Source organism: Anopheles coustani, chromosome 3, assembly GCF_943734705.1.
Source record: "Anopheles coustani chromosome 3, idAnoCousDA_361_x.2, whole genome shotgun sequence".
Classification (NCBI taxonomy): Eukaryota; Metazoa; Arthropoda; class Insecta; order Diptera; family Culicidae; genus Anopheles; species Anopheles coustani.
This window is the reverse complement of record NC_071288.1, coordinates 26,949,965-26,970,236: the sequence shown is the minus strand read 5'-3', so window position 1 is coordinate 26,970,236 and position 20,272 is coordinate 26,949,965. Positions and strand designations below refer to the sequence as shown.

The 20,272-nt window shown below is 45.2% G+C and overlaps 5 protein-coding genes across 5 annotated transcripts; 3 read left to right on the top strand and 2 right to left on the bottom strand.

Annotated features, from left to right (window-relative positions):
• Positions 1-466: 466 nt before the first annotated feature.
• LOC131270642 (beta-1,3-galactosyltransferase brn) lies at positions 467-2,476 on the top strand. The gene is made up of 2 exons (XM_058272451.1): positions 467-1,908; positions 1,982-2,476. Exons 1-2 carry the CDS (start codon positions 902-904, stop codon positions 2,175-2,177), a joined length of 1,203 nt encoding a protein of 400 aa, XP_058128434.1. The 5' UTR covers positions 467-901; the 3' UTR covers positions 2,178-2,476.
• A 107-nt stretch (positions 2,477-2,583) lies between these two features.
• On the bottom strand, positions 2,584-3,135 carry LOC131270658 (uncharacterized). The gene has a single exon (XM_058272452.1). The coding sequence runs from the start codon at positions 3,062-3,064 to the stop codon at positions 2,747-2,749; it is 318 nt and encodes a 105-aa protein (XP_058128435.1). The 5' UTR covers positions 3,065-3,135; the 3' UTR covers positions 2,584-2,746.
• A 310-nt stretch (positions 3,136-3,445) lies between these two features.
• Positions 3,446-6,229, top strand: LOC131260600 (general transcription and DNA repair factor IIH helicase subunit XPD). The gene is made up of 6 exons (XM_058262368.1): positions 3,446-3,523; positions 3,582-4,391; positions 4,458-5,121; positions 5,193-5,719; positions 5,789-5,927; positions 5,999-6,229. The coding sequence occupies exons 1-6, from the start codon at positions 3,519-3,521 to the stop codon at positions 6,131-6,133; spliced, it is 2,280 nt and encodes a 759-aa protein (XP_058118351.1). The 5' UTR covers positions 3,446-3,518; the 3' UTR covers positions 6,134-6,229.
• A 414-nt stretch (positions 6,230-6,643) lies between these two features.
• LOC131260601 (transmembrane protein 104 homolog) lies at positions 6,644-8,621 on the bottom strand. Its single transcript, XM_058262369.1, has 2 exons — positions 8,435-8,621; positions 6,644-8,352 (listed from the first exon to the last, which is right to left on the bottom strand). Exons 1-2 carry the CDS (start codon positions 8,471-8,473, stop codon positions 6,841-6,843), a joined length of 1,551 nt encoding a protein of 516 aa, XP_058118352.1. The 5' UTR covers positions 8,474-8,621; the 3' UTR covers positions 6,644-6,840.
• A 1,669-nt stretch (positions 8,622-10,290) lies between these two features.
• Positions 10,291-13,526, top strand: LOC131272630 (dynein axonemal assembly factor 5). Its single transcript, XM_058274445.1, has 8 exons — positions 10,291-11,186; positions 11,249-11,624; positions 11,695-12,273; positions 12,363-12,458; positions 12,538-12,613; positions 12,680-12,789; positions 12,871-13,237; positions 13,308-13,526. The coding sequence occupies exons 1-8, from the start codon at positions 10,369-10,371 to the stop codon at positions 13,406-13,408; spliced, it is 2,523 nt and encodes an 840-aa protein (XP_058130428.1). The 5' UTR covers positions 10,291-10,368; the 3' UTR covers positions 13,409-13,526.
• The last annotated feature ends 6,746 nt before the right edge of the window (positions 13,527-20,272 follow it).

The following is a 20,272-nucleotide window of genomic DNA, read 5'->3' as shown; positions in this document are numbered from 1 at the left end:
CTGCATTACATTATTTCGAATGACTGAACGAGGTTATGTCGAGCGTTTAGACAAATTTACTCTCAACATCTTTTTCATTTGATTCTGAAAATGAAAATTGTTCGGTGATTGGGATCCGGAATAGCCGAAGATTCGTTCTCTTGGCGGATTCTAAAGGATTCGTTTATGATTTAAATCAGATTTTTATTTGATAGAGGCAAGTTTTGATTCGACTCGGACTGGATTTGATTCAGTCTTGATTCAAATCATCAGTCTTGATTCATTCGAATTTGATGTGACTCGCTTCAGGCACGAGGTGAGTCGAATAAGTTACGTAATGAGTCGATGTAGAGCGAATGTGATTGATCGAATCGAATGTTGGTCCGAAACGTCAACTGCAATGCTGTCAGCATTTGACGTCCATTTTCGTACTAAAACACCTTTCCTTTTTGTTTACTTTCAGTTTGTCGAAACATAGGGGGAGTGTGGCTGGTTAGCAGTCGAAATACAAGAAACGTGCAAACTGCTAGCAACACCCGGGTTTTGTGGGATTAACAGTCTGCAGTGTAGTGTTTGTGATTCCATCAATTAAACAAACGCTTTTTTATGTTTCTACCTCATTCCATGGGAGACTTGTTCAACGAGTCTAAGCATAATTTAGCCGCAGTTTTCGTAAATTAATCCCGGCTGAAAAGATCCAGTTGGTTCGTAAAGAAAAAAGGCTAACCGTGAAACAATCAATCTAATTAAAGGTTTCACATGGTAGACAACGGGTCGCCTTAATTAAATTAGGCAGTGTTCCTCTTTACGCGTCTTTATTATGTAATTACGATCCAGCAGCATCGATACGGGCCAAACGATATGATAAGACTAGAGCACAGTTAAAAAAAAGAAAAGAGTAAACAACAGCGTCTGTGACACCATGTTACCAAGAATTTGTGTAAAATTTAAGCTCAAGTACATCTTTGCTGCAGTCTGCAGTCTCTATTTGCTGCAGTTCTTCGGTGCCTTTACACATTTCTTTGAGAAAGATTTCGAATCAACATTCGACTACCCGTTAAACGGAGACATTCTTTCCGATGTGTATCAGCTGCGGCATGGCCAGCAACCAGCGCGACAACCGATCAACCGCTACAATTACTCCTACATCACCGACTGCGATCACAAGTGTAAAGAAGATGAGCGTCTTATCGCCCCACGGTTGGTGTTTATCGTGAAATCTGCCATGGATAACTTCGATCGGCGGTCTGCGATTCGCAAAACCTGGGGCTACGAGCGACGCTTTTCGGATGTGAAAATAAGGACCGTATTTATGCTGGGCCGCTCGCGGACCGTTCCAAACCGGCGGTTGCAGTCGCTGGTGGATCTCGAGTACAGCACCTATCGGGACATCATTCAGGCCGACTTCGTTGACGATTACTTTAACAACACGATCAAAACGATGATGGGCTTCCGGTGGGCCGTGACGTACTGTCCGCGTGCAAAGTTCTACATGTTCGTCGATGACGACTTTTACGTGTCGGCCAAAAACCTTCTCCGGTACGTGCGCAATCCGGTCAACTATCCCGAGTACTTGGAGGAAACGGACGAAGCGCTGAGAAAACTGGCACGCCGGTTGGCCCATACGACGGACAATAATAATAGTAGTAGCAGCAACCATTCGGATACTGCTGACTCGTCGCTTCGAGTGTTGCATCGTGGTAAAAGACAGTTAATGACCGACATGGAACTTCCGCCAAATGTGAAATTGTTTTCTGGGTTTGTGTTCCGCTCCGCGCCACATCGTCATCGGAGCAGCAAGTGGTATGTTTCGCTCGAGGAGTACCCGTGGGATATGTGGCCAACGTACGTGACGGCTGGGGCATTTCTGCTTTCCCACGAGGCTCTGTTTGAAATGTACTACGTCAGCATGTACACGAAACATTTTCGGTAAGCATCTTTGCATACGAAAAACACTTATCAGTTCTTTTATATGGCACATTTTACCTTCTCTCCTTTGCAGGTTTGACGATATTTTCTTGGGAATTGTTGCCATGAAAGCTGGAATTGAGCCACTGCATTCGGAGGAATTTTACTTCCACAAGGCTCCCTATCTTGGCCCGCAAAGCTACAAGTACGTGTTGGCCACGCACGGGTACGACGAACCGGCCGAACTGAATAAAGTATGGACCGAAATACGAGCTTCCGGGTACGCGTAAGATTACCAACGAATGAAATCGTAGATTCGCTCTCTTTTGCTGAACTCTTAATTAAATGCTAACGAGAGTAGTTTAGAAAGTTTTCCGACTCATACGTTCATTGTAGGGAAATCGTTATCAGGTACGTTCGACGATTAGGCTAGTGGTTTTTCACATTTTAAACGTCCCCACCTTACGAGAAAAGGGTCCAAGGTAGTAACATAACGGTAGACTAGAGGGCCACCCTTTTTTCCTCCCACAAATATTACGATACTAGTCTCGACGTAGCGAGGTGGCCACAGGAGCTGGAAAACGCGGAAGGAATTTACAAAAGGACAAAACTCGAGGCCAACGGGTCGACGCGATCCCGGTATAAACGAATAAATAGCGACGGTAGGCAACGAAGCAGAACGTTAGTGAGTAGCGAGTTGATTGCGTTTTTATTCGAGGCAGTGTTTTTGCTCGTATTTATCTTTCCTATACCGAATTGTGATAGCATCAACTGGGTAAATAAAACTGAACTCATAACTTTCACTGATATAAAATTATGTTTCATTTTCTGTACAGTACATTAAGCATAAATTTGGACCTCATTCGTTGGGTACGCCACTCTTTTCTTTGGCAGACATAAGCAACAGTTGTAATGTGTCAACCACTTTGTTGTAGCCACTTTCCGTTTCCGAGATGCATTTCACACAGTCGTTGAGTTTTTTCGTATCGTCCGCTATGGCGGCCTCCAGTTTTGCCAATGATCGTTGTAGGTTTTCGATCTCCTTACGAATGCCTTCCCTCTGTTGTTCCTGTACTGCGAGGCGTTTCTCCAGGGCCATGCGTGTGTTGCGAAGTGAACTGAGACATTTTACCATTTCTTGGTTGTGGTTTTGCAAACGAGCGGCAGTATCGGACATTTTCTGGAACTGGTTTATGATTAACGCACTTGCACTAGTAAAATCGCGTCCTTTTCTCGGTGCCAAAGCAACCAGCATTGGAATTTGAAGGTAAACAAACGCACAAATTATAAACAAAGTTAACGGTTCATTTTGCGAGCTGCTTTCACGCACATGAAACGCGCTGAAATGATGTTTTTATTCATTGGGAGTATTTCTTGCAATCGTTTAGATTTTCATAAAATGTTATAAATGTTCGTTAATCCAAAAATGCACTGTATAAATGATTCTTTATTGTATATCGTGCAAGTTCAACCTTTTTTTCTTTTAGTACAAAATCCAATGTTGTTCTAAATTAGCCGCAACCGGCATGTCCTGTGATTTGACAGCTGCCATCGTATAAGAAAACATAAACAGTTTGTGCCGACTGCTTTGCACATTTCTTCTTGCAAAACGGATGAAATAGAGCCTGAAAATGAGGTAGGATATGTTTATTTCTTAAAATATTACCCTAAACAATAAACGTCTTCGGTTTTAGGATAAGTGTCGATGGTTTGTTGGTGTATTTTCCGTACGAGTACATCTACCCAGAGCAGTACGCGTACATGCTCGAACTGAAGCGCACCTTCGATGCGAAGGGGCACTGCCTGCTGGAAATGCCCTCGGGAACTGGTAAAACCACGACTCTGCTCTCCCTCATCGTTGCCTACATCATGGAGAATCCGCACATCGTCCGCAAGCTAATCTACTGCTCACGTACCGTACCGGAGATCGAGAAAGTAATCGCCGAGTTAAAGCACCTGATGAACTACTACGAAAAGCAAACCGGCGTCATGCCGAACATCACCGGTTTGGTGTTGAGCTCGCGTAAAAACATGTGCGTCCATCCGGAGGTGAGCAGGGAGCGGGAGGGAAAAATTGTGGATGCCCGGTGCTATGGAATGACGGCAAGCTACGTGCGGGACAGGGCAGCGCACGATGAGACGGCCCCGGTATGCCAGTACTACGAAGGTTTCCAGGCGGAGGGCAAAGAAAGTCTCCTACCGCCCGGTGTATACTCGATCGATGATTTGAAAGAGTTTGGCCGGGAGCGCAACTGGTGTCCGTACTTTTTGTCCCGTTTTGCCATCAATCAGGCGCACGTGGTTGTTTACAGCTACTACTACCTGCTGGATCCAAAGGTGGCGGAAGTGGTGTCCAAAGAGCTGGCCCGTGAATCGGTAGTCGTTTGCGACGAGGCACATAATATCGACAACGTATGCGTCGATTCAATGAGCGTCAAAATCAATCGACGATTGATTGAACGCAGTACGACCGGCATTCACAACCTCGAGAAGCAGGTGGCAGAGTAAGTTTACCGTGAAACTTTTTTGTAGCGAAAAAATTTCCTCTAATTTTCCTCGTTGTTTTCTAGACTAAAAGAAGACGACAAGCGTCGATTGAACGATGAATACGTGCGCCTAGTGCAAGGCTTGAAGGATGCTTCGTACTCGCGTGAAACAGACATGGTGCTCGCGAACCCAGTCTTGCCGAACGAAATCCTCAAAGAAGTCGTCCCAGGGAACATCCGTAATGCGGACCATTTCCTAAGCTTCCTTAAACGTTTCATTGAGTACATCAAATCCAGGCTTCGGGTTCAACACGTCGTACAGGAAAGTCCAGCCGGTTTCTTGCGTGATGTTCAGCAGAAAGTGTGCATCGAAAGGAAACCGCTCCGCTTCTGTGCCGATCGGTTGCAGTCACTGCTGCGTACACTCGAAATCACCGACCTCAGCGAGTATGGTCCACTTTCCGTGATAACGTCCTTCGCCACGCTCGTTTCAACCTACACGAAGGGTTTCACAATCATTATTGAACCGTTCGACGACAAAACACCAACCGTTTCGAATCCGATCATGCACTTTAGCTGCCTCGATTCGTCGATCGCAATGAAACCGATCTTTCAACGGTTTCAAAGTGTAGTGATCACTTCCGGTACACTTTCGCCCATGGATATGTATCCGAAGATACTCGACTTTGAGCCCGTGGTGATGAGTTCGTTCACAATGACGCTTGCCAGACCCTGCTTGCTGCCGATGGTAAGTGTGAAACATGCGTTTAGGTTTTGTAAGGATTACTTTTTGACATACACTCCTGTTTGTCTCCTTAGATTGTTGCTCGTGGTAACGATCAAGTTGCCATCTCGTCACGTTTTGAAACTCGAGAAGATACGGCGGTGACGCGCAACTACGGTCAATTGCTGGTGGAGACGGCCAAAACCGTACCGGATGGTGTGGTGTGCTTTTTCACGTCCTACCTGTACCTCGAATCGGTCGTTGCGTCCTGGTACGATCAGGGAATTATCGATACACTCCTACGCTACAAGCTGCTTTTCATCGAAACGCAGGACAATGCGGAAACATCGTACGCGCTGATGAACTACGTCAAGGCATGTGAGTGTGGACGCGGCGCTGTTTTGCTGGCCGTTGCCCGTGGTAAAGTTTCCGAGGGTGTCGATTTCGATCATCATCTCGGACGTGCGGTGCTTATGTTCGGCATCCCGTACGTCTACACGCAGTCGCGCATTTTGAAGGCTCGGTTGGACTACTTGCGCGATCAGTTCCAGATACGCGAGAACGATTTCCTTACCTTTGACGCACTGCGACATGCGGCACAGTGCGTTGGCCGTGCTATTCGGTAAGATTGAAACAGACCTTTGGAAAGGAAAAACCGTTTGCAAAAATATTAAATTGTCTTTCCTTTTAGTGGTAAAACCGATTATGGTATTATGATATTCGCCGATAAACGCTTTTCGCGCCAGGATAAGCGTGGCAAACTGCCCAAATGGATTCAGGAGCATCTGACCGATAACCTGAGCAATCTCAGCACGGAGGAATCGATGCAGGTTAGAAACCTTTGTAACCGATTTTGTACCGTCCCCTAATGTAACCAATTTGCTTTGCATTTTGTTTGTAGCTTGCTAAACGCTGGTTAAGGCAAATGGCACAACCATTCACGCGGGAAGATCAACTCGGTGTGTCCTTACTCACTCTGGAGCAGTTGCAGGGCATGGAACGGGAAAAGCTGGAAAAACAGGCCCAAGGCAAATAAATCGTAGTTTTTCTGGTTTCAATTTCTTTTCGTTCGCCATTTTAAAAATGTAAATAATTACAGAAATGAAGTACATCATCTGTTTCCGTCAACGAATATTTGTATACATATATATTTATTCCGTAGTTTCATTAATCACAACTAAATAGGTTACCATCTCTTCTTTTTCTAACGATACACCATTAAACATGTCCTTTTTTATTACTGTTGCAATACTTTTCTTTTGCTTTTTGGAATTAAAATTTTCCCTACACTGTACGATCAGGTTGCCTTTGAAAAGGATATCGGAAGGATGGGTAACAAACCCCGGAACTAAATTTTAGTTTAAAATTGGTTGAAATATGCCAGCACCGCACCTACGGAAGTGGATTAAAGAATTACGATACTTGTCTACGGGCTTCCTGAGAGCTAAAAGAGAAATCATTCTAATATTCATTAACATTCTGGAAAATACGACCAGCTTTCGTTGGGAAGATCCTAAAAGGTTTTGTAAATATAATAAAATCTTTAACGTTTCCTATATCTCACGTAAAAGCGTCCCATTATTGTGTGCGCTATTTAAAGTGCCCAGTTTCCCTTTCCTTCCCGACTTAATGGCCATCACACTCCACCGCTGGAACGCGGATAGGACAAATATTTGAGGAAAGGACTTATCCTCTTTTAACGCTCAGTCTCCTCGGTTTTGGTTTAATGTGCAAAGGGATGCCTTAAATGGCCAGATCAATCGTGACGATCACCAGGCAAGCGATGGTCCAACCAGGAACGGCCATCGACCAAAAGAAGCCATTGAACGGACTGCGATATTCATTCACAATGCCTCGCCCAATCTTTTGTTCACATTCTCGTCTGGCCGATAGGACGAGCGCCATGGGGATGATGTATTGAATGCCCGTTCCGGCGTAACATCCGGTGAATCCAACCAAATTGCTGACGTTCTCGGTGAAGTAGCACACGACGAGCGGCGGTATGATGGCGAGCAGCGGAAAGAATGCACGACGTAGGCAAAAGTTGACTGCCCCCTGCTGTGAGTCATCGTACGCCTCTAGCTGCGTTTCGCCGAGAAAGAGCGTCTGGAGGTTGTTGCGCAGCGTAATGGCCACGATGGGGAAGCTCGCGGACAGCGTGAACACGGGGAACAGTGCGAGGAAGTACTCGATCGCTTTCAGCAGCCCGTTGGCCTGATCGGGACTCGGCACAAAGTTGAGCGTGTACAGGTCCTTAATGTCGGCGAACGCAAAAATTCCGGTCAGAGCGAGTGCGAGGTAGAACCCACCGATCAGGGCATAGTCGAGCGAAATGAGCGCTTTTAGTCGACCTTTGTTGGCGATGGGCGTGAGCAGGCTTGGCAGCGAGTGGTGGCACATGAAGGAATAGATGCACGTACCGATGAGGTACGGTATGCCGTTAATGTCGGCCCGCTTCGGTACGATCGGAACGCTTGACGGTGCGAGCAGACGGTGGATCGCGATGCTGATCATCACGGAGAACGCCAGCCAGCGGAACAGAACCGTGAGCAGTTGCAAGTATTTGGTTTTCTGCACGTTAAAGAAGGTGAACGGACCGAGGACAGCCACGAACCCAACCAAACACAGCCGGTAGACGTCTAATCGCGACAGGAGCCCATCCTGCCAGCAACGTTCGGTTCCGTCGTCGTCGTCGGTCGCATTTTGTCGGTGATTGTGGGCGCAGGCAACATCGCGCAAACTTTTCGCCACCGCTGCCGAGTAGATGCTCAAGTCGCCGTACAGGTACACGGCCAGGCAGAAGTAGAACAGGAAGCGGCCGGTTCGCCCGAAGAAGAGATTCGCCATCTCACCTAGCTCGATCTTGTTCGAGAGGCTGTAGTAGGTTTTACGGCAGTAAACGGTATTGAGCGGGGTTTGCTCGGTACTTGCGTCAGTTAGAAGTTGCTCTTGCTCTTCAGCTCCGCTGTCCCTATCTGATCCACTATCCACCGGTGGTTCCACGATCGTTTCAACATTGCTATCCTCATCGTACTTAATCACACGATCACGCTTGATAAACTGCAGCCGGTTCCAGTTTTGGACGGCGTTTGCACAGGCCATCGTTTCGATCACGAACGTAACGGTAACATAGCTCATGAAGGCAAGCACCACGATGGCCAATGAACCGAGAACCCATCCAGCATGGCTGAAGGCGGACGGGAGAGCAAGAGCTCCCGTTCCAACAATCAAGTTGAAGATGAACACGAACCCGACCTTGGTATAGAGGAGCAGTTCAGGCATGAGAACAACGTATCAGTAAATATAGCTAGAAGGTTATTCGCTTATCAATGCTTACCCATGTCGGATATTCTTCTTGTGCGGTTCTTGGAGGCATTTCATCTGTTCGGGACTGGCAAGTAGGTTACCACTTCACCCTACACATTGATCGTATCACACGGTAAAGCGGCTATGCAATAATGAAATGTATTAGTCACTTTTTTCACGGACCTGCATAAAGTCGACGTTGCAAATTCTGCACTTTATCGTTATGGGTGTTTCAGACTACCTTTTTGTTGTTTGTTGCTGATATGACAAACAAAACAAAGCAACGTATGTGGGCGGAAGCAAGGTTGCTGGAACGAAGCTTCAAGAGGTTGTGAACTAGTGGTGAGAATAACGACTCAGTAAAGTGATTCAATTCAGAGTTAGTGAGTTGGCATAGTGATTCAATTCTTTAATTCACTCAGTAAGAATTGACACAGTGAGAATGGTTTGGCTCAATGAGAATGGATTGGCTCAGTGAGAATGGATTGGCTCAGTGAGAATGTTTCGACTCAGTGAAATAAATTGGCTCAGGGAGAGTGAATTGGCTCAGGAAGAGTGACACTGGCCGACCGACGCGACTCATGAATTCGACAGTCCCTAGAGACCGACGTGGCGTGAACGGAAACTTCACTGTCAGTCTCCAGGGGCTGACATAGCGGTTAACGTGTTAACGTGTTAAATAGTATCAAATGCAATCGATTACCAAAAACTTTGAAACGCAGTGATGATTGATTCGATTGATTCGGCCATCGAAAAAAATCGTAATTTTTCTTCTTCTTCTTCTTCTTTCGCTATGCGAGTCGGGGTATATCCTCCTACGCTAAGGCAGCGCTCTGTGAACAGTCCAACAAACACGACAAACACGACATTGTTCGAAGGGTGCTTTGCGACTTGTCGTGAAGAACTGTCACTCTCCCAGCAGCAAGGTAGCAGAATAAACAAGGTATATACTGTTTCTCCGTGGGATACAGCCCTGCACGACAAAATCAAACTGTTTTGTTCTGTGTCGTGTTTGTCTGACATGTTCGATGCAGGTTGACAGAGCACCTCCATATGATTGCATGGATTTGATCGTTTTTTTTTTGTCGTGTTTGTCGTGTTTGTCTTGTTCGATAGCTCACAGAGCGCTGCCTAAGTCGAACGTTTGTTCCCTTACTCGTAATCAGAGGCGTACCGACTCTGTCCGAACTCCTATGAAGGGGCTCGTCCTTTAGGACCGGCTAATAATAGCCATATGTCCACCCGCCGGCCACGGGAGGGATAATTCCTTCCGTTGTCAGGACACAAGAACTCGTGGTCCGCTTGATTGACTCAAACAGAACGAGATGTGCGGCAGCTAGGATTTTTCTGACCTGAGCTCCAGCTCGGGGTGACCACGCGGTCGTGCCGTAACCTTACTTTTCCGCTAACCCTTTCAGGAAACTTGTGCACTGCTAAAATCCGCTCTGATGCGACGCCGAACTGGAACTGTCGTAATTTTTCAGCTCGCGAAATAGTCAAATTATTCTGAGGGAGCCAATTCACTCTTCCTGAGCAAATTCACTCTTCCTGAGCCAATTCACTCTTCCTGAGCCAATTCGTTTCACTGAGTTGATACATTCTCACTGAATCAATCCATTCTCACTGAGCCGAATCATTCATGAGCCAAAATAAATCGTCTTGGTGAATTGAATCGTTTAATTCATTGCTATAAATTGGCTCACTCACTCACTCTGACTCACATTGCACATCACTACTGTGAACGTCACCAAGATTATTATAACGAAGCACACTTGCAGTTGTTTATTTACTTCGAGAAACGTCATTTCGGTACATCACCATAGCAACTGGTAGTTTTTAGCCGAAAGCGGGATCACCCGGCAACCGATCTAGAAGTTTTTGGTTGATGTGTGTTGATTTTAGAACCAAGCATTCTTTCCGGTGAAACACCATCGAATCGAAGACGATTTAAGATATTTGGAGAGAATGGCTACTGAAGCAGAAAGCGGGACGTTCATCGAATCGTTTTGCCTGAAGACACGCAACCCGGACCGCATGGTTCGACAACGGGCGCTAAAGGATTTCGAAGCGAATTTTCTGGCCACGGTGTCTAGCACCGAATGTGCGAATATATTCGATGAAACATACCTCGATATCCTCCGGTGCTACAGTGACCGCTTCGAGTCAGTGCGAATTCTTGCGGTAACCACAATCGACACGCTGCTGGAAAAACTACCGGCAAACGAGTACTATCTCGGGTATATCGTGCCAGTTCTGGCAAAGCGAATCGGACGGGCGGAAATCGTCGAAGAGAGCGAAGAGCTCCGTTTACAACTGCTGGAACAGTTGGGCAGATTGGTGGAGAAGTACAGCGACCGCGATGGACAGCGTGGTGACCCGCTGCTGAAGGTATTCGACGATATCGTGGACATACTGATCAAAACCTTACGCGACCCGTTCCCGGCGGCACAGAAAAAGAGTTGTGAAATTGTGCTGGCCATCGCAGGCGCTACGCCCAGCTTGCATTATCGAGCGGAAGCACTCGTTGCCCCGGCCAAGTCCGTACTTGGGCACCGTCATGCGGCGAATCGTATTGTTGCCGTCGAAGCGCTCGGTGAGCTTTCACTGCACATACTCACCAACGGGGACCGGATTTCGGAAATTATAATGGCAATATCGCCCCTCTTGATGGACGATGTGCCGTTTGTGAGGCGTGCCTGTGGACGAGCCGGGTGTTTGATGCTGCTTAAATTGCGAGATCGCTATTCTTTCTTTCATCGTATTCTTCCATTGGTTTTAAATTGGTAAGAATTAAATTCCTGGTAGATTTTGAACAAACATTTATTTGATGTTACTTTCCTCACAGCCTTACTGACGGCACGGCCGAAGTTCGTGAAGACATCGAGTTCCGCTGGAAGGAAGCAGGTGAACTGTATTATAAAGAAAATGAATCGGAATTGGCTAAGGCTGCTTTGATCGAAAAGCTGCCCGTCGGTTATCCGGTGGATCGGTACACTCGACCCACGCTTGCCTGCCGCGCCATCGTTCAGCGCAGCCTGCGGGTGGTCAATCTGGTGCTGCACGAAATGGAAGAATGGAAGGAGGACATCCGTCTACATGCAACAAAACTGTTGAAGCAAATCGTTCTTCACTCCGAGCGGGCATTTTCCTCCCAGTTTCTTGAGGTGAACCCAGTCTTGGCGAAGGCCTGCATGGATTCTGAAAAGTCGATCGTAACCGAGGTAGGTAGCGATGGATGTGATCAATTGTTTTCGCATTTTCTCTTCAATTACTTCCATTCTTTTTCCGCAGGCTTTGAATGTTTGTGAACTGATGGGAAAGCTGCTGGACTATGAAACGTGGAGCAAACATGTGGTAGCTGAGTTTCGAAAGTTTCCCTCAATCGGTCAACTCCGATGTATGCGAACGCTATACACCCATTCCGTGCAATGCGAAGAAAAACGGAAGGACATCAAAAAGTTTGCTGCACTTCTGCTCGATCCGGACGTATGCCACAATTTGAAGGAAACGTACCAGCTAGAGCTGCTAGAGTTTTGCAGCATCCTAGCGTTGGACGGACAAAGAAGAGAACTATCGGCGGCCTTGGAAGAAATTACGGTTAACGAACAGGAAACCGTCGAGAACCAATCCCTTGAACGTACACTTTACACAGTGATCCTTAAGGTGATTGCATTTTGCTACGAGGAAAAGGAACAAATCCGTGAAAAAGGCCTAGAAGTCCTTCGGCTGCTGGATAATGATATTGATAAGCTGCACGCACATCATTTAGCGAACGTGTTGGGAAATATTGAGCATTTGGAGAGCGAAAATTCGGATGCTAGCACCAACATTTTACTGCTGTGTGGTATTGTGTCGGTTTGTGGTTTCCAGGTAGGTTATACTACGGTGTTTAATAACGATGAAGTTTTTGAAATTTGATAAAAGCGATAATGAGAAATATGTAAACTTTTTCTACCCAGCAATCCTACTTTGATACACTTCGGGTAACTCTTGTCAAAGCTTTAACAAATGCGTCACCCGAAGGAAAGGTTAAGCTTTTCAGTGCAATATCGGTGGTAAGTATCCAGCTTCTAGTTTTTATTGTTTTTGGGCAAAAAAAGCTAATACCATTGTATTTGTGCTCCTTACAACTAGGCGATGCTTACATGGGAAGAGAAAAACAAACAATCCAAAGAAGTACAAATGGCCTTACTTAAACCATTCGTGGATGGTAAGTTTTAATCCGGTCGCAGTTGTACTCAGCCAAATTAATATCAAAATCCCTTTTTTGTTTCAGAACTCATTGCGCCGTCTTTGGTATGGTCTGTGGGCAGAAGCGCTGAGTCGATCCGTGCGATGGCAACTGCCTGCTTCGCCTCAATGGCACAGGGTGTAACGGCTGAAGTGGTATGATTTTGTGTTTTAGTAAATTATTTAAGCATTATTCAATTAATTTGATTCTTCATTCGAATTCGTAATATGGTCTAGTATATGCCACTGCTTACCGGATATTTGAATGTACTTGCGGGGCTGATTGACGATAACAACATTGCTACGCGAGCGTACACGCTCAAAGCGTTGGTGCGTTTGGACCAAGGGCTGGATTTGGAACTCCTGAAATTGATTGCATTCCCCATCCTTTCCCGGCTGGACGATCCCAGTAGCGAAGTGCGTGAGTTGGCAGCCATCTGCCTAGGGCGTTTGAAACTGAGCAAAGCCTGCACTGGGTCTGTCGATGCCACCGAATCGGTCGACTCCGCTTCCCAGCGCTGGGAGGACATACTCAAACAAATCCTGCCCGTTATGTTTCTGCATTTGGAAAATCCCGAGATTAAACTACGCAAAGCTATTACCGGTAAGTGATAGTTGTAACACAAAGGGTTCTCTTTTGATTTTGATGTTTTTTCTTCGTTCTTTTCTATTAGCTTCCCTTCAGCGACTTTATTTAGATAACCGGGAGCTCATGACAAGCTTGGCTAAAGTGTCAAATGTAACGGAGGATAACTTTATCGGTAGCATGCAATAAGATATTTCAATAATGAAAAATCATCGTAGAAGATTTTTTATGGAACAAAAAGAAAAACCTTTGAATAGTCTACGCACATTACTGTCGTTTTATAATAAACTTAATTTTTCAAATTTCAAATTAATATTTATTTGGAAATACTACTCATTTCAAAGCATCCGCGATAAGGATGCTGGCGTATATTTTTAACCAATCAAAAGAATACTGCCGATTTTTAACCATGGAATGTTCGAATGCCATTTCATTTCATGGGTAATTATTTTTTATGTTTTCTTTTTTTTTTTTTACACGAAGCCTGTAAAGTTGCACAATTGATAAAACCCTTTGTGCGCACTTAATACCTTGAACATCGGCGATGCTTTTTGCGCGCGAACCTTATAATGCCGTTTTTTCGGTGGTTAATTTACTGCTGAAGCGTGCAGCCAAAGTAATGCCCGCCGTAACATGGTAGTCCCAAATTCCAACGGTGTTGATGATGCGGCTTTGATGCATCGCTATGCTCTGCGTGAAGTATGCACTTTTATGCCACGTTTGCCATCCCTTCGGTGGCTTGTTCTTCCTGCCCTCTTCGTTTCGACGGAGCATATAATTGGGTTACGCGAGAGTACACGTTTAGTATGTGGACGGAGCTATGAACGGGTGATGAGGTAAAATGTTCGCTAGCAATCAGTGGGATGCGTCCGGGATGTGACGTGATGGGGTTTAATGGGCCTAGAAGCCATTACCGACACTTAAAACGCAAGCGCGGGAAGCTGCTTTCGACATCCGTTCCAACAGACGTTTGTTTTTGCTCAAGGTTGATATTTTATTATCACCCAAACACCGTAGTCTATATGTTAAAAGGGACACATTTTGTTTCATCCGGTTTGCGGCAGTGCAGGGGGAGAAGTGAAGAGCATAAAAGGAATCGATCCATTGATCGTTTTGTTTTATTTTCTACCACTATTTGAAAATTTTGTAATATTTTTCCTGTAACGTTTTTCTTTTCATGCGAGCTAACCATAATTGACAGTGTTCGTTGTTAAAAGGTTTCACGTTGTTACTTCTCCATTTTTTTCCATCTGCTTCATGCATGGAAACACCTGTTTTCACTCTTATTTTTTATGAACGTTCCCCTTCCGGATTTATCATGGAATTTATAACGTAAACGTATAACGTATTTATAACGTATTTTTTCAATAATTTATCCCAAATTTACTCCAGCCATATACCTGAGGAACTAAAGTCACAAGAAGAAATAAAGATTTTGCTAGCAAACCTTAGTAGGGTTCAAATATAGTTAGATTCGAGTAAAGTGTTAGTAGGTTAGTAAATTATTGTACTCATAAGCACACAGTGATTGACAGTGATAGAAAACGATTTTCAAAATGTATGTAGCTTTGTCATTTTCACAAAAGAATGTTTGTGCAAAAATGTGTTTAAATGACCACCGAATTCAAAGGACACCCGGTGCACGTATTGTCCGCTCGAAAGCACTCCAATTTAAGAGTTGCCTGGGGGATGTAACGTAATTAAACTTTATCCATCAAATGCAAACCAGATGTTCCAGCCACGTGCCAATATTTCTTCTCGTGTACCGTCTCACCTTTTACTGTTTGGCGAAGAAATAAAACTAAATATCTGCTAACGGACAGATCCTTTACATTCCCACTAATTACATTCGTCAAAGTTGCCACCATCGATGCCAAGTAGCTTCGTTTCTTCCAGTGGCCAATCGAAAAGGCAACTCCGGACATTCCATTCCGGATGACGTTCGTACGTTGCGTGTGAACGTCGCTAGTCCGGACTTGTGCCACCTCCCGGTAAACGTTACCAATTGGCCTGGGTCGCATCTAGGTGCAGGTGTCTGGTCATTTTTTTTCCAACTTGCTCTGCTCAGCCAACCAGCGTTGGCATGACGAATGGGAAGTTTTAATTGCTTTGGGAATGAACTTGGGCGATGCGCTCAAACAACGCGCTACGTTCCGAGGTGTCCTACCGACCGGTTGGCCTTGCCTTCGATTGGTTTCGTTTGCGCGAAAGGACGATGTAAAAGTTCCAAAACAGAATAAAAACGATAAACGTAGGACGAAAGTGCGTCTGTTGATTGTAGAAACACAAGGCGTCGAATGAAAAACGAAATCGCACCCTACTCTTGTCCATTAAATTATCGTTCCGGTGACTTTCATCCTGTTTCTAGCGACATGCGACACTCCAGACGGTTCATTCGAGAGACACAGCGGTGTGTAGCCTGCCGTACTGGGAATGTCGGAAAACGATAGGCACGTTCGGACAAGATACTGCGTACACTAAAACACTCAACGTTCAATTTTAATTAGAACATCATTTAACGGTTCGTCCCGATTTCGCGTTCCCGCCACGGTCGAGCATTCGCCAAGTCACGCTGTACGCTTTTCAGGAATGAATGAATCGCGCGAACAAACACACCAACCCAGCGTCGTCGGAAAAGCGAGCGGACGGAAAGCACCGTGTCCGGTGAACGGTTGCTCCGCCACAGTGCCGTTCACTAAATGGGTGCACGAATTAATGCACGTAAAATATGTTACCACCTAATGAACTGATTTTAATTGAATCAATTAGGTTGGAAATAAATCGACACCAAATCAATAGGCGCACCCAAAACGGTGGCCGCCTGTGGCCTAGGGTGAGTGGGTGGAGTGATGGCGGTGGTGATTGAGGTTTCCAACCGGATACAACCTGGCCGCCAATAAATTGTTGCCCGGTAACAAAACTGCGGTTTCAAATCATTGGCTTGGCAGAGTCACAAAAGGGGGTTGACACTCATTCGGTCACCAGAACCGCAATGCAGCAGCTAGTAATTTCGTTTCCGCACGCAAATATTGTGCCGCTTGAAAAAGAGTTAAATTGTGATCGAATTTGATTTTCCACCTCGATTTTCCCGGGGGTGGGTAACCGATTACCGAGAGGTTCGGCGTTGGGCTATGTTTGCCAGCAGACACGTTTGTTGGTGAATGCTTTAGGCAAACAATTTTATGACCCATTTCGGAAGTAATGAAAATATTTTCATAGTCACACATTTGGTTTGAACGACCCTATTGTTGAGATGCGGTGCGTTATCAGTGCTAACAGAAAGGAAACTCATAATATGTATTATTGTTGAGATTAATGGAATTTTAAATTCATTGGATGAATAGCAACTGTTGACTTAATTTGGCAAAGTTTTTACCTTAACTAAATGATAATAAGCCTACGGCCTACTGTTTGGGGTGTTGGGCAAGTGGTATTATTCTCCGAAGCCTAATAAACCATTATCTTAAACAGATAAATGACTTTAGAACCTACACTTTCCAATCGTAGAAATTGGTTATACGATATATTTTGCGACCTGATATGACTTTGTAATTTTGTAGCTTACAAAGCACAATTTATTTTACTAAGCAATTTGTTACTGGTTGTTGTAAGTAACAACATACAAAAACTCATTTGCATTGTAATGGGTGTGTTAAAAAACGATGGTTATATATATATATTTTTAGATAATATTGTAAAAGAAAAGTTTTTCCGAACCACAATATAATCTGTAAATTAAATAAAAAGCGCACGATTCTCGTTTAAAACTTCAATTGTTCTATTCCGTCTGGCACTGTATCCTAATCTGCTGTGGTTTACCTCGGTCAAATCTCCCTGTCCGTTCACGCAAAACGGACGGTAGGCTGGTTGGATGGCCAACGTTAATGGCAACCGGTTTTTACGGACCCACGGTTGTACCTCTCGTGTGAGGCGAGGTGGCTTCATCGACTGCGGGAAGTCAATAAGCGACTGTTTCAAGCCTAACTTCCTCCGATACGTCCGATTCCCGTACGAATGAGGTTGTTGGTCACCATCGCACGGAAGTTGTTGCTAGGTTATTTGTTATACGCCCGAAGGATTGACCGTACAACTTCAGACAGACGATTCGGTACGTGTACGATCGAACGTTGCTAGTTGGGTTTGAGAGGTGAAGTATTTTAGCTGAATTCCGACTGGATGCTGGAGTTTACAAAAGTGCAACCGATGATCTGAATGTTCGATGGAACCTCAATGGAGCTTTCCATTAGTCAGCGTCAGAAAATTCCACCATGTGTCAGCGTTTTTATCAACAACAAAAAAGTGCAACATTTTAATCTATAAAATAAATTTACCATACCGTAGGGACACCCCGGTAGGTTGGAGGTAAAATGTGTCCACCCTTCGATTTGTTTGTTGTTTGTAATTAGTTGCACATCAAACATTAGGCGAAGTTTATTAAAATCTCATTTTGTCGTTACACCGTCTGCGCGGTTAAGCCCCGGTTGGCTTATGGAAATGAGGAACATTATCATTTATCCACCATAGACACGCCAAACCGCAGCCCCGACCATGCATCGTTTTTCAATGATGTTGTTGAAAATGAATTTTGCAGGCAAAAACCGACAGCAAAACACAAACACATAAAAAAAACGAAAATCCCAGGACCAAACTGTGTGTCGCAAAAAAAAAAAAAACAGAGCAAAAGGAGTATTACCCACGGACCAATCGCAAACAATTCCGGCAAGTAAATAAATGTCCCAACAAATAAATCAAACACACATACCCGCGCGACCGTGATTTTAACGCCCTTTTATAGTCCCGGTTTTCCCGATCGTTCGCGCTGCGTCCACCATGAGGGTCAACCACGAGTGGCTGTCACGAGCAGACCACAAAACCCAAGGCCCATTCCAGTGCGCTGTCCGCACCGAGTGGCCCACGTGCTGCTGCTGTTGCTCATCCGGATCATCCCGGTCCGGAAGTGGTTCCACCACCGGTTCGATCGAGCCCGGAAAGCGAGCCAGCACACGGCCGTGTATTGACACGACCAGAAAGTTGATGCGTAGCACTGCTGTGTACGCGAGTCGTTATGCAAGGGGGGTGAGGGCGCAAGAAGGCCAGTACCGGTGGCCTACCGGGAACCATTACGATAAAGCGCCATCGGATGGGGTCAATCGAACCTAACCTAACGAGCGCCCGCGCACACCGCAGCAGCTCTTATCGTTTCACCACAAATCACACCGGGATGATAAATGAACAAATATGATTAATATTTTTATTTCCAAACTCCATCCACGGTCACCGGACGCATTTCGGAGGGGTTTTTGCAGGCCGAGCTGGAGGTGGTCGACAAATACTCAAATACATATACACACTCGCAAGCGAACACAGTGTGCGTTGCTTTTGGACAGCGTTGGGCAACGTTGTTGAAAGCACAATTTGAGTCTTGATACAGAATTGATCCGGTGTTGTACATTTTCTATATTTTTAGTTTTATTTTCATTTGTTTGTTACTATCTTAACTGACCGTTCTGGTAAGTTCATTTTAGATTTTATATTTTCTGTCAAAACTGCAACACCACATTCGCATCGAAATAATTTCTTGTTCGTTTATACATTTTCCAACAAAACATCGGTCACACTAAAAGCATCAATTAATTATTGTTTAATTATCAACCAATTTAAAAAAAATAAGTTTTTATGTTCATTTCTTGGAAAAAGAAAACACTTTGTGGTCGGATGAATACAACTTTATATTTTTCCCTCAAATAGACTTCGAATTGATTACAAGTCCGGGATGAGCTTAATTTCTTCATGGGCCGGGTCATATATAAGGCTTAGGAAACTAATATCTATTTGCTACGTCCGCCATTGGGGCAACCGCAGTGCGCGCACAAACAACCACCAATACCGACAAACAACTGGCCCGATTTGCGGATTGCGAATTGTTTGAGTTCGAGCACCGTGGTGGCGTTTTTATTGCTCATCGTTACGAAATCTATGGTTCACTGAAGCTCACCCGCAAGGGGAAAAGTATGAAGTAGGAGGAGATGGGGTTGCTTGGGGCGGTGGTAGGATTAACCCGTGGTTTCCGTTTTCGGCTCGCGTTCCTCGCTCACGGGTAGTGGGCAGGGGTAGTTTTTCTACACCCACCACCCAAGTGTGGAGTGAAGGTAATAAAAAATAATAAATAACAGCTTTCCGCCATTTTCAGTCGTGGGAGGGTCGTGCGCCTGTTTGCCCCGGGTCATAATTCCTGCCCGCCAGCGTTTTCCATCAAACACCGAGCGGTTGGAGGAAGAAACGGAAGTCAAATCTTGAAGCCCCAACATCCGGTTTCGGTGGTGGCGTCGGTTGTAACGCGCTTCATGAGGTTAGCGACACATCAATAAATAATGACAGTTGCCGCTGTCGGCTGTCGGCTTAGGATCGTAGGAGGCTGTTCGTAGGACATACACACACGCACACACACACACATAACGAAAGACGGAAACGTTAGCGGTCGGAGATGCGATGTTCCGGAAGCGAATGGAGTAATTTTTCATACGATTCGCTTCCGGGCGCCGCCGGGAAGGCTGCCCAGATTAAACCGGGTAGGTAGCGGAAGGCGCTATCGTGCCTTGGGGAAGGGGTGGTTAGAAAAATTGACCGTAGATGGCTTTAATCTACCGAAAAACCGGATATACGGCATTAGCAATGGGCTGCGGATTAGGATAATATATCATAATGGCGGGACCCGTGGAGAGTTGGGGTTAACCGGAAAGGACAGGGAGGGAGTTTGTGGTGCGACCTTGGCTCTGCATGAAGGGGCCGACATGCTGGAGATAAGCTGTAACTAAAGCGAATTCGAAGCGGAGTATTTCCCGTTTTTGTTCGCTTACGGCACAGTTTGCTCGTATTCCGCTAATAAATTACAATTTGAATTATTCAATTCATGAGTAGTTCATTCGACCGGCAAAATTGATTCCAATTATTTGATCAAGGGTTAATCTGGTGCTAACTAAATATACAAATTACCGTATTTAACGGATTACTGCACCCGGCTTTGAATACGGGATATGATATTCTGTTATCGTA

Bases quoted from the DNA above. Each gene is read 5' to 3' on its own strand.
- LOC131270642 (XM_058272451.1), top strand. From the start codon at position 902: ATGTTACCAAGAATTTGTGTAAAATTTAAGCTCAAGTACATCTTTGCT. The intron at 1,909-1,981 runs GTAAGCATCTTT...TCTCCTTTGCAG, and splicing joins ATGTACACGAAACATTTTCG to GTTTGACGATATTTTCTTGG.
- LOC131270658 (XM_058272452.1), bottom strand. From the start codon at position 3,064: ATGTCCGATACTGCCGCTCGTTTGCAAAACCACAACCAAGAAATGGTA.
- LOC131260600 (XM_058262368.1), top strand. The intron at 5,122-5,192 runs GTAAGTGTGAAA...TTGTCTCCTTAG, and splicing joins GACCCTGCTTGCTGCCGATG to ATTGTTGCTCGTGGTAACGA. The intron at 5,928-5,998 runs GTTAGAAACCTT...TTTTGTTTGTAG, and splicing joins GCACGGAGGAATCGATGCAG to CTTGCTAAACGCTGGTTAAG.
- LOC131260601 (XM_058262369.1), bottom strand. From the start codon at position 8,473: ATGCCTCCAAGAACCGCACAAGAAGAATATCCGACATGG. The intron at 8,353-8,434 runs GTAAGCATTGAT...CTCTATACCAAG, and splicing joins AAGAAGAATATCCGACATGG to GTCGGGTTCGTGTTCATCTT.
- LOC131272630 (XM_058274445.1), top strand. From the start codon at position 10,369: ATGGCTACTGAAGCAGAAAGCGGGACGTTCATCGAATCGTTTTGCCTG. The intron at 11,187-11,248 runs GTAAGAATTAAA...CTTTCCTCACAG, and splicing joins CTTCCATTGGTTTTAAATTG to CCTTACTGACGGCACGGCCG. The intron at 12,459-12,537 runs GTAAGTATCCAG...CCTTACAACTAG, and splicing joins TTTTCAGTGCAATATCGGTG to GCGATGCTTACATGGGAAGA.